Consider the following 12763-nt stretch of genomic DNA (forward strand, 5'->3'; position numbering starts at 1 on the left):
AACCATCTCAGCCTTACCTCTCTAACTCTCTCTAAACCACTTGTTACCCTTCTGTCACTAATCACCCGTCACACTCATCTCCACCCGCTCCATCCTGCCTGGACTCTCTTCTTGACCTCTCTTGTGCGATGCCTGACCTTATGCATTTTTTTCCTTACTTTTACTGACTAGATTCCAGTCTCAAAAAACAAGGCACCAAATATAATATAATATAATATAATATAATATAATATAATATAATATAATATAATATAATATAATATAATATAATATAATATAATATAATATATCCAATAAAAACTATGAAGACACTCAGATTTGAAGGATTTTGTTTTTATTGTGGAACGTTTAAAGACAGCAGACTCGCCAAGTCAACAACATTTAATGAGAGCATTTCAACGAAAAATCATATTTTATGATTCTCATTTGAGTCTCTCATAGAAGTTGCAGCTTATTCTTCAGCTTCCTTTCCCTGAAACAGACAGAAAAACACACACACACACACGATAAGTTCACTCAAACTGTGGAAGGAAGACTTTGTCCCTGTGAAGACAGAGAAAATATTCTGTCTTTAAAGAGACCTTTTTTGATCATTTCCAGTACTGTGTTTTAGTTGTTCATTATTTAAGATAATACCCATTTATCTTATACACAGTTTATTATTTGTCTGAAACATAACCATTTTAGCTCCTTTCCCCCTGCCTTTAAGCTGGCTTTCTTCTGATTGGCTGCCCCTCACATTTAGAAGATTTGATGGGTGAAGTTTACAGTGACAGCTTAGGTATACCTGCTTTCTTTGACATCATGAAGATTTTAAAGCAAAACACAATCTCTGAAACTGAGTGTTTAGAGAGTGTTTGTTTATGTACACAATTGTCTGTGTGTGTGTGTCAGAAATTAAGCAAAAATAACTTGACTAATAATTTCACCTGAGAAGTTTGAAATTTCATAATTAGGGAAAAATCAATTATGAATGCATGAATTTTACGTATTACTTACTTTTCCAATTTCACGACTCTTAGCCCTCAGCTTGTTGACCTGGGACTCAGCGATGTCAGCGCGCTCCTGAGCTTCCTCCAGCTCGTGCTGAACCTTCCTCAGCCTTGAAATGTGAGTATTGGCTTGCTCCTCCTACAATGAGATAAAACAATGGAGTTAACTGTCATAAAGACTGAAGCTGCAGAGAATAAATGACTGACTCATAAACAGCAAAGTATTTAATACTGTGAAACATTTTAACTTACAGCCTCCTCAGCCTGTCTCTTGTAGGCCTTCACTTTCAGCTGCAGCTTATCCACCAGATCTTGAAGCCTGGCAATATTCTTCTTGTCCTCCTCTGTCTGCAGTTTACATAAAGTCACAGCAAATGTAATCATATGGACTTTCCCGGGATACCAGCATCAACAAAATCAAATAAAACACCTTCCTACCTGATAGGTAAGCTCTTTCACTCTTCTCTCATACTTGCGAACACCTTTGACAGCTTCAGCTCCTCGTCTTTGCTCAGATTCAACTTCAGATTCAAGCTCACGTACCTAAAATATGAACAATGTATGACAATGATGGGAGTTCAAAAATAAATACTGTGAAAAAAACAGTTGAGGTCATGCTGGTGAAAAATGGTCTTTACCCTAGCCTCCAGTTTCTGGAGCTGCTTCTTGCCGCCTTTCATGGCCAGGTTCTCAGCTTCATCAAGGCGGTGCTGCAGGTCCTTCACTGTCACCTCCAGGTTCTTCTTCATCCTCTCCAAATGAGCACTGGTGTCCTGCTCCTTCTTCAGCTCTTCTGCCATCATGGCAGCCTGAAATTTCATATCATATGTATTGTTGTAACTGTCATTTGTATTGTTGTACCAACTAATATAGTTGGTAGAGTAATGCTACTGCACTATAGACATTCATCAGGGTGGCTCACATCAGTGATGGCCTTCTTGGCCTTTTCTTCAGCATTTCTGGCCTCCTGGACAGAATCTTCCACTTCACCTTGGATCTGAATGAAATCAGCCTCCAGCTTCTTCTTGGTGTTGATAAGGCTGGTGTTCTGAAAGGAAATACAGGATAATGAATCACAGATTTGGACTTTCACCCTTCAAATTATAAAAATATGAAGTTTTTGAATCGTAACTAACCTGAGAGTGCAGCAGTCCCACACGCTCGCTGGCATCAACCAGCTCCTGTTCAGCAATCTTGCGGCCTCTCTCTGTTTGCTCCAGTGCAGCTCTCAGCTCCTCGATCTCAGCCTGCATCAGGTTGTTTCTGCGCTCCACCATTGCAACCTGCTCCTTCATGTCTTCCTGGCTTCTAATGGCTTCATCAAGATGGAGCTGGGCATCCTGAAATGTGCGACATTAAGAGGTAACAGTACCCACTTTAAGCTACTTTTCAGATAATTTTAGAAAGTTCGGGCAAATCCTTCAGTGGACCCACCTTCAGCTGTCCCTGCACATTTCTCAGCTGTTTCTGGGATTCAGCTGCCTGGCGGTTGGCATGACTCAGCTGAATCTCCATCTCATTCAGGTCTCCCTCCATCTTCTTCTTGATTCTCAGGGCATCATTCCTGCTCCTGACCTCAGCATCCAGAGTAGTTTGCATGGACTCGATCACTCTCTGGCTGTTCCTCTTGATCTGTTCAATCTCCTCGTCCTTCTCTGCAACCTTCCTGTCAACTTCACTCTTGACTTGGGTCAGCTCAAGCTGAATGCGAAGGATCTTGGATTCCTCGTGCTCCAGAGTAGCCTTTGAAAAAGAGTGAACCATATTAACTACAGCACACAACGTTTCCTTTAGTATAAATATACAAACTGAATGTTTGTACAGTTTGTACTGAGTGTACAAACTGGTGAATAAAGAAGAAAAGATAGCTCAGACATAGTGCATCGAATACTTTTCAAGGATAAATCTCACACAGATATGCTTCAAATTGTTTGAGCAGAACATGCACTTCTTTTGCACAGAAGCCAAACTCAGCTCAGGAATCGTAGATTCAGTTTTACCTCGGCCTCTTCCAAAGCTGTCTGGATTTCTGACTTCTCACTTTCCACTGTCTTCTTTCCCTTCTCAAGCTCATGGATGGTTTTACCGGTCTCGCCAAGTTGTTCACTCAGGTCTGATATCTCCTCTGTTCAAGCAGATTTTCAGTACATGAGCATACTGGTCGATTTAAACATTCAAAATTCGTCTCAAGTGTATTTTATTGACAGAGTGCTTGGTGAAAACTGGATTAATGGTCTTACGTTGCAGGTTCTTGTTCTCCCTCTTCAGGGTCTCCAGGTGATCAAGAGCTTCCTCGTAGGAGTTTTTCATCTTGAACAGTTCAGTGCTGAGAGAACGAGCCTCCTTCTGAGATCCCTCCAGCTCTGCCTGGCTTTCCTCATACTTCTGTTTCCACTCTGCAAGAACCTGAAGATACAGCAAACTATTTAGTTTCTCTTTCTTTTAAACTCTCATCATATTTATATACAAACAAAAATACCGTACCTTGTCAAAGTTTCTCTGCTTCTTGTCAAGGTTAGCAGCCAGAGCATTAGCTCTCTCCACGTCGATCATCAGGTCCTCCACTTCACCCTGCAGTCTCTGTTTGGTCTTTTCCAGAGAGGCACATTTTGCATTCATAGCTTCGATGGACTCCTCAGCATCCTGGAGACGCTGGGCGAGCTTTTTCCTGTTAAGAACATTCAATTTTCAGACTTGCTGTATATTAATCACGACACGAGAAAAAATATAAGGTTGGAGACTTACTTTGCCTCCTCCAGCTCCTCAGTGCGCTGAATAGCATCAGTTTCATATTTGGTCCTCCACTGAGCCACCTCGCTGTTTGCCTTGGACATTGAACGCTGCAGCTCAGCTTTGGCCTCCTGCTCCTCCTCATACTGCTCCCTGAGGAGGTCGCAGTCATGCCGAGCTGACTGGACAGCATGAGCCAGGGCGTTCTTGGCCTATAATCCGAACAAAAACCAGATAAATATTTGACAGAAAACATTTTTTCGCCTTTTCTTCTCACACAGTTTTCAAATTCTGTTACCTTGACTTCCTCCTCTATGTGCCTCTTAAGCTCCTCAATTTGCTGAGTGTAGGCCAGTTTGCCTCTGGTCAGCTGAGACACAAGAGCTTCTTTCTCCTCGATCTGCCGTGAATATTCACCTAAGCAACGATTTTTTAGTTATTAGCAGCACTCAACAGCAACAAGAGCAGGAAATAAGCATACACTGATGCACCATAAATTTTCCGCTGTTGCAACTGAAGAAGAACGACATTAAAAACCTTAATGAACCCTAAACTTGTGAATAGCATTCCTAATGAGGTTAGAAATATCCACATCACTACATTTTTAACTTGTAAAAATGTATGTGAATTTCCATTGTTACAGATCTCGCTGCTGGTTGCATTTTGCCTCAGTACCACTATCACAACATGTTTTTCATATGAAGTGAGTTTCGTACCATTTTCAGTCTGAAGTCGTGCTTTTTGTGCACCGATATCATTCAGCTGACGAACATTTTCATCGTTCTTTGACTTGAGCTCATTTAGCTGATCTTCCAATGTCCTGCACATCTTCTCAAGGTTTGCCTGATGAAATAAATCATGTATTAGCAAATAAATAAATACATACATAGATAATAAAATTACAGTTTATTTTCCACTTTTGCAAGTTTAGCGCTCTGATTACCTTGGCTTTGGCAATACCCTCCATGTTGCTTGCAAGGTCATCAATCTCCATCTTGTACTCGCTTTTCTCTTTCTCCAGCTTCTGTTTGACTCTCTGCAGGTTATCAATCTGCTCTCCTAGCTCGGCCACGCTGTCAGCCTGCTTCTTGCGGAGAGCTGCGGCGGTGGCTTCGTGCTGCAGGGTGGCCTCTTCGAGATCACGCCGCAGCTTCTGAAACTCGGCCTCGCGCTTCTTGTTCATCTCAATCTGAGCTGCAGTTGCTCCGCCAGCTTCCTCGAGTCTCTCACTGATCTCCTCCAGCTCTCTGGAGAGATCAGACCTCTGCTTCTCCACCTTGGCCCGAGCAGCACGTTCAGCCTCAATCTCCTCCTCGAGCTCCTCAATACGAGCCTAAAACACAAAAGAGTTTAAGCTAAGTTGAACATATTTGAAGATTTTTTGCTATAGTAAATACTTCTAATTATACCTGAAGTTCCTTTATCTTCTTCTGTAACTGCAGTCCCAGAGATTGCTCATCCTCGATCTTACTCAGGAGCTGGCTAATCTCAAAGTCCTTCCTAAAGGGGAAAAAATGATAATGGCATATTACAGTTGTATTTATCAGAGAATATTTTAGTGCAGATAAATATATATGAATTATTTTTCTTACTTCTTTATTTTCTCATCAGATTGCTGCTTATCGTTCTCCAGATCCATGATGGTTTCTTGGGCCAGTTTAAGGTCACCTTCAAGCTTTCTTTTAGCCCGCTCAAGGTCCATGCGAAGCTTCTTTTCTTGCTCCAGGGAACCTTCAAGCTACCAAAGACAGAGATATTTCATGGATTTAGAAAGTGTATTAGTGGACTGTTGGTTTTCAGATGAGTTTTAAAAATACTCACATCGTCCACTTGCTGCTCCAGCTTGGTCTTGGCCTTCGTCAGACTGTTAACTTTGTCTTCCTCTGCCTGCAGGTCATCGAGGACCTGCTGATGGGCCTCTTGGAGGGCTTTCTTTTCTTTGCTCAGCTTGGCAATGGACTCATCTTGAGCAGCCAGTTCCTCTGTGAGGTTTTTGACCTAAAGAAGTTGACATGAATATAAACTTACAAATGATTTTCGCAACACTTAACAAAACAATACATTGTTAAAAGAGGGAGTATGACCTTGTTCTCAGTGGCATGTTTCTCCTTTTCCACTTTGGCCAGGGTCAGCTCCAAGTCATCAATATCCTTCTTCAGCTCAGAGCACTCGTCCTCCAGCTTCCTCTTCTTTGCAGTCAGCTCAGCGTTCATTTCCTCCTCATCCTCCAGTCTCTCAGCTGTCTCTTTGAGTTTGGCCTCAAGCTGGATTTTTGCTTTAATGAGCCCCTCACACCTTTCCTCTGCATCAGCAAGGTTTTCACCTTCCTAAAAGGCAACACAAGTTTGTTAATCAAATTAATTCTTTGATAATCAGTAGACACTGTGCATGCAAGGTAGCGACTGAACTCACAGACTGCACTTGTAACAGTAAGTCATTCTTCTCCTGCAGCAGAGAAACCATCTTTTCCTCCAGTTCTTTCTTCTTAGCCAGAGCCTTTGCCAGATCCTCTTTGGTCTTTTCAAAGGTCTCTTTCATTGCAGCCATCTCTTTCTCCGTCTCTGCACTCTTCAGCAGAGGCTTAATCTTGAAGTACAGCTTCATCCACGGCCAGGTTTTGACATTCATGAATGAACGGACGTTGTACTGGATGGTGAAAATAGCATCTCTGATAAAAGAAAAAAAGGACGAGTTATAAAATGTTTGTTTTACAAATTAAATTGCAGGTTTCACAAACGTCTGTTACAGCGTCAGCAACAGACAGCTTACCTCCTCTCCATCATCTTGACAAACTCACGCCTCATGAGGAAACCTCTGCAGAGAGCCTGAGTCATTGTGACCAGCTCAGCCAGCTTCTCGTCTCTCATCTCCTCCAGAGTTCCCAGCAGACCGGCTTTGAAGAACACCTGAAAGTTATTAATACAAATTATTTTTAATTTGTTAACTATTCTCCACATTTCAGCATTAACAGCATTTTCCAGAGAGATTTTTCTTTCTCTACCTTGGTGTGACCAAACTTGTACTGAGAGTGGTCCACGTTGATGGATCCCAGAAGTTTCTCTGAGGCCTTCTTGTTGTCAATGAACTGTCCCTCAGGAATGATGCTAGCATTCAATACCTTGTATCTAAAGTAAAGAGTTCAATCACCAAGTCAGATGCAGTGGCTTTAAGATAATAATAAAAGTAATAATAATAAAAAAAAAACGTTTCATTGTCAGTGAAGATGCTAGCAGTGTTACCTCTGCTTGAAGTCACCGTAGAGGATTCTGCTGGGGAACCCTTTCCTGCAGATCCTGATCCCCTCCAGCACACCGTTACACCTCAGCTGGTGGATGACCAGGAAGTTCTCCATGAGGCCTGTAATATGTCATTAAATAAACACATTTTGACAAGAGTGACAGAATGAAAATGTGAAACAGTGAAAGCACATCACAGGTTTGATTTCTTTCAGCCATGTACCTGGCGTCTTTGACTCATTGGGAATCAAGCAGCGCACAAAGTGAGGATGAGTGCTCCTCAGGTTGGTCATCAGCTTGCCCAGATTCTCCTGAAGCATTAAAACAGCATTGAGTTAACAAAATAAATGACAAGTATCTCTAGTAAGTGATTCTTCCACATCTTACCCTGAACAATGCAGACACCGTCTGGAAGGAGCCACCCTTCTTTTTGCCACCTTTCTTGCCACCACCGCCCTCAGCTGTCAGTGGGACAGTTACAGTGAAATGATTAAAGCAAGAAATGGCAATGCATTTTTAATATCTAAAAAACTGTGGAGAAATTACAATTGATACCTTCGGAACCGGCATGAGACGCATACAGGAAAGCCAACAGCTTTGTTGAAGACTTCTGGTAGAGCTGTACCACAGAGTCGTTCAGGGGGTCTTTGTTCTTCTCCAGCCAGCCATTAACATTGTAGTCAACAGTACCAGCATAGTGCACCAGGGAGAAGTGGGCCTCAGCTTTGCCTTTGGCAGGCTTTGGTTTCTGGAAGGGGGCACTTTTGCCAACATGCTGGTCATAGAGTTTGCTCTTGAAGGTCATGTCTGTTGCCTTGGGGACAATGCACTCCTCTTCAAGGATGGAGAAGATGCCCATTGGCTGCCAGGATGAAACATGAAGCAAATTATTTCAAGGCTTCAGACTGATTTCTGTTTTTATCAACACACAGTACAGAGTTCATGTGGTAAAAAAAACACAAAGTGTCTTCACCTTCTCAATAAGCTCAATGCAGGCAGCCAAGTCCATGCCAAAGTCAATGAACTCCCATTCAATGCCCTCTTTCTTGTACTCTTCTTGCTCCAGGACAAACATGTGATGGTTGAAAAACTGTTGCAGTTTTTCATTGGTGAAGTTGATGCACAGCTGTTCCAGGCTGTTGAACTGAAAAGGGAAAAAAATCCTTATTATATTAAACTCATCATTAAAATCTGTCCAAAGCAAAGCTTCTTGCAAGAAATGTTTCAATAACAAAGGTATAAAACGGTGCTATTTCCGGCTGACTTACATCAAAGATTTCGAATCCAGCAATGTCGAGCACACCGATGAAGAACTGTCTCGGCTGCTTTGTGTCCAACATCTCGTTGATTCTGACGACCATCCACAAGAACATTTTCTCATAAACGGACTTGCAGAGCGCCGAGACGGCGTTGTTGACCTGATTTTACAGATCGACAACAAAGACAAAGCATGAGAGAATGTCACACAAATAAACTGTTAAAGTGGTAAAAACGGGATGGATTAGGATATTTCACCTGCGGGACAGTCTGACCCTTAGTCACAAACTCGTTTCCAACTTTGACTCTTGGGTAGCACAGTGCCTTAAGCAAGTCAGATGAGTTCAGGCCCATAAGGTAGGCGATTTTATCCGCGACTGAGAGTAGAGAGAAAGGCAGTAGGACAATTAGCAATAGTGTTTTTAGTTTGTTTCATACTAAAAAAAAAATTTTTTAAGGTCCAACATACCCTCAGTGCCATCTGGCTCAGCCTGCTCTTCTCGCTGCTTCTGCTTGAACTTCATGTTTCCGTGTTGCATCGCAGCTCCGGTCAGTTTATACATGCTAATTTTCTCCTCTGCGGTGAAGCCCAGGATGTCAATGGCAGTCTAGGTATATTAAAATAAATAAGTCATTCACACAAAGCTCTTTCATTTAATACAGTCCTAATTGTTTTTTTTATAGTAACCTATATTTAACCATTTTCTTACATCAGTAGCGATGAATTCTTCAACGTCATTGATACTCTTGACAGTGATTTCACCCTGACTGATCATGGGATAGTCGTATGGGTTTGTGGTGATCAGGAGAGCCTCTAAAGAAAACAAAAAAATACATGTCAATATAATACGCTATACAATACAGAGAAACAACACATATATGTTATATATTGTTGTTTACAAGCTATGGAAAAACTGAGATATTTTCATTATTATTCTCTAACCGATGAGCTCAGGTTTGTGGCCTGTTGTGAGCTGATAGAAGATATGGTAGCTCCTCTCAGCAGAGAGCTGGAACGTCACGCGAGACTTCTCCAGCAGATCTGTAAAACAAATCAGGATGAGGATAAGAAAGTCCATAGGCTAACAGGACAGAGACGAAGGATGTGCTTGATCATTTGTAGCCTCACATGTTTCAATGTCAGCTGAGGCCAATTTCCCAGTTGTGCCAAAATGGATTCTGATGAATTTACCCTTTTAAAAAGAAAAGACTGGATTAGTATGATGATTTTTTTTAATTATATTTTATTTAGAAAGGCTTAATTAATAGACACTTACAAAACGGGATGAGTTGTCATTCCTCACTGTTTTGGCATTACCATAAGCCTCCAGCAGTGGATTCGCTGCAATGATTTGATCCTCAAGGGACCCCTGAAAGTTTAAAATGACACATGTTTGCATTTTGTGTATTTCTTTATTTTCATATACATAATTTAAAACACATTGCATGACTTACCTGCATTTTTCCAGGGACTTGCTCGGTTTTCTTTCCTCCAGCCACTGCGATTGTCGCAAAGTACTGGATGACACGCTTAGTGTTGACAGTCTTTCCTGCACCAGATTCTCCACTGTAGTCACAAAAACACCTCATTAGCAAGAAAACCCCCTTGCACTGGGTAATCATTTGCTGAATTCTAAAAAAGAAACTTACGTGATAAGGATGGACTGATTCTCACGGTCTGTGGAGAAACAGTAACAAAGATATTGGCCATCATTTATATTAACAGTAATGCGGTGACCCACTATTAGAGCTTAATGTGTATATGTAAGTTATTTTATCTTTACTACTACTCCACAAGGTAAGTTCAAAACTTATAAATTGTTCCTCTCTTGTTATATGAGCCTGGTATCACATGCAAAGTGCTGCGACACATGCTTCATACCTTGGAGCATGAACTGATAGGCGTTATCAGAGATGGAGAAGATGTGGGGTGGAGCCTCAATTCTCTTCTTGCCCCTGTATCCTGCCACAACCCCTGAATCATACACTGGGAGCCACTTGTAGGGGTTCACAGTGACGCAGAACAGCCCAGAGTAGGTCTGTGGAGTCAGAGAGGATCATTTATGATGCATATCTTCCTTTTGTCATGAGCACGAGTATCAGCTATGGAGTTCTGATCAACTCACGTAGATCATCCATGCTGCATAGCGCTCTTTGAGGTTATACAGCACAGTAGGCTCACTGAGGTGGGTCATCATGGCCATGTCCTCAATCTTATCGAACTTTGGAGGGTTCATGGGGAAGACTTCATCTTCTTTCACGGTGATAGTCTAACGCACAGACAAAAAAAAAATTAGTGGCACAGATATCAGTGGGCAAGTGGTCCAAACTTATTAAACAAGCAAAGACAATCAGTTTATCTATTCCCTTAGAGGTCAGAAAAACAACACGTGCACATAATTCATTTCCTGCTATTCTGTTTTATTTTAGCTGAAAATGAAGCTGTGCTGCTTAGTTATTTTTTTCTAACATGAATACAATCCTGAGGCCTTCATTCCTGAGACCACACTAGCATCAGTGCAGCTGTTGCACTCAGATATTTGAACTCACCCACTCAATCAAGTAGTCTGGCTCATGCAGCTCGGCTCTATATCATTTACACTACAATAATAATAAAAAAGGTTTTGCAGAGTCAAGGCACTCTCACCTTCCCGCACAGAGTGTCCACGGTGGCTTTGCCGCCCTCTCTCTTAACAAGTTTCCCCTTGAGGTACATTTCTTTGGGCTCAGTCACAAAGTATGCTGTTTTAGCATCAAATGGAGCGTTCTGGGCTTCAATGCGCTCTCTTTCTGGCTTGCGGAGGTACATGGCCGCCGCGCCAAAACACTCCATGTCTGCGTCTCCCATGATGACTCTTTACTGCAAGTAAGTAAAACAAGACAACAGTCATTATTTCTTCTCGCTCATGATGGCAAGACAGTACTGCACGAGGATAAAGAATCCTGAAGCTGTTGTGGATGTCAAATGAAGTGACAGCTGGACTGTGTTTAAAATACTTTGTAACAAACACTCCAATCTGTGTGTAACCCACGACTGCCTATATCTGCTCCAAAATATTAAAATATTAAGAGGTAAAAGGCACTAGGCACTGAACAAAACTAACAATTTCTCATCTTTATTCAATGATTCAAACATGTTAATAAAGTGAGAAGCCTCAACGTGAACTCTGTTAATTGATTTGTAAGCCATCTCACAAAATGCTAAACGAACAGCTGGATATTCAAGCATCAAAGTCTCATTTACAGCATATAAACAATGCTATTAATTAAAAGTGTCTTTTGATAAACATGGAAAGCAATTACCTTTTCCCCTCCCTTCAGAAAAAAAACAGCTGTTGATGGTCCTGTGAGGGTTCTGATGAAGAAAAAGAAAAGATAAATTGTTCAAATGAATAAGTGTAATTAAACTAATAAAATAAATAAAAAGGCACTCGGTCTGCAGTAAAGTCCTGGCATTAGCACAGCGGTCCTGTCTCTGGCAGTAAATGATCATGCCCTGCATTGTTCATTAAGCTGCTGGCTCTCCTCCTGCTAATAAAAGACTGTAAGTCACTCACCTTGACTGGAGGTTTGGCAGTCCTTGTGGGTGTCCAGCCTTCCTTCTTATATAGGGAGATCAGTGTTCACTCAGCAGAAATGGCCTCCTTTATTTGGTCAGGTTGTTTTGTGCTATTTCCTTGAGTATTTTTGCCTCCTCTCTGTCCCCTGTCGTCGTTCGTCACTGATCAACAGGCTCTTTCACTTTTTAGTTGTCACATATTCTGAATGACTTGTTTACAGAGGCATGTTTCAGGCAATGACAACAATTTTAATCAGGAAATAATATCAAGAGTGAATGACACATTATAGTATTTATAATTGTACTTACATATGTAAATATAATTATGTAATTATAAATATAGTAAAAGTCTAAATAAAAGTAAATATATTAACCTCACTGGTGTCATTAGATAAGTGTGGCTTTGCTTTCTATTGTCATTAATTAAAATACTACTCGGTATAATTTATATATTCAAAATAGGAATCAAAAGATCCTAAGGCACTGATGTATGTGACAGAGAGCACAGAACACCATTGTCCTGTTGTAAAGTATTTCACTGCTGCAGTAAAGATGACACACAAAGCACCGCTGTCAAACAGGAAGCCTTAAAAAGTGTATAAATAGATGAAGACACTGGCAATGCAACATTTTTGAACTTTGCCTAAATATTGTTCTGGTGATCGGTTACTGAAGTTCAGACATTGTGTTGGTCTTTACAATAATCTCTTTAATGCACCCTGGCACTGCAGAGGATCTGAGTTTAGCCGTGGAGAAGCTCTCATGTGTCCCTGGGATTCTGTTGCAGAAGCCTTGCAAGTCTTTCCTGTGACAAAGGAGCACAATTGGGCCTAACAGCTGCTAATCTAAGAACTTGTGAAAATGATGATACCTCACGATAGCAGAAACATGCACTGGGGTCTGGGGTTTTATGAAATCTCACACTTAATTAAATTTGCTCGGTAGCGAGAATGGACAACAGAAAGCAGAACAATGTTCATATTTATAGC

The 12763-nt window shown here is 41.3% G+C and overlaps 1 protein-coding gene across 1 annotated transcript; it reads right to left on the reverse strand.

Moving 5' to 3' along the window:
• Positions 1–317: 317 nt before the first annotated feature.
• Positions 318–11808, reverse strand: LOC146574499 (myosin heavy chain, fast skeletal muscle-like). The gene is made up of 41 exons (XM_085274205.1): positions 11773–11808; positions 11519–11570; positions 10863–11075; positions 10342–10485; positions 10098–10254; positions 9866–9893; positions 9671–9782; positions 9493–9585; positions 9345–9408; positions 9159–9257; positions 8926–9029; positions 8685–8823; positions 8474–8592; positions 8227–8376; positions 7932–8102; positions 7514–7820; positions 7346–7419; positions 7182–7269; positions 6962–7079; positions 6724–6847; positions 6492–6628; positions 6135–6390; positions 5807–6049; positions 5544–5720; positions 5315–5460; positions 5132–5222; positions 4666–5055; positions 4439–4565; positions 4021–4139; positions 3738–3934; positions 3477–3660; positions 3233–3398; positions 2993–3117; positions 2427–2735; positions 2129–2332; positions 1915–2040; positions 1631–1801; positions 1431–1535; positions 1245–1340; positions 1000–1131; positions 318–472 (listed from the first exon to the last, which is right to left on the reverse strand). The coding sequence occupies exons 3-41, from the start codon at positions 11061–11063 to the stop codon at positions 452–454; spliced, it is 5814 nt and encodes a 1937-aa protein (XP_085130331.1). The 5' UTR covers positions 11064–11075; positions 11519–11570; positions 11773–11808; the 3' UTR covers positions 318–451.
• Between the last annotated feature and the right edge of the window lie 955 nt (positions 11809–12763).

The sequence above is a fragment of the Mchenga conophoros genome, linkage group LG5, assembly GCF_057382185.1.
Source record: "Mchenga conophoros isolate Kocher_MC1m ecotype Shallow Benthic linkage group LG5, M_conophoros_male_GT1.1, whole genome shotgun sequence".
NCBI lineage: Eukaryota > Metazoa > Chordata > Actinopteri > Cichliformes > Cichlidae > Mchenga > Mchenga conophoros.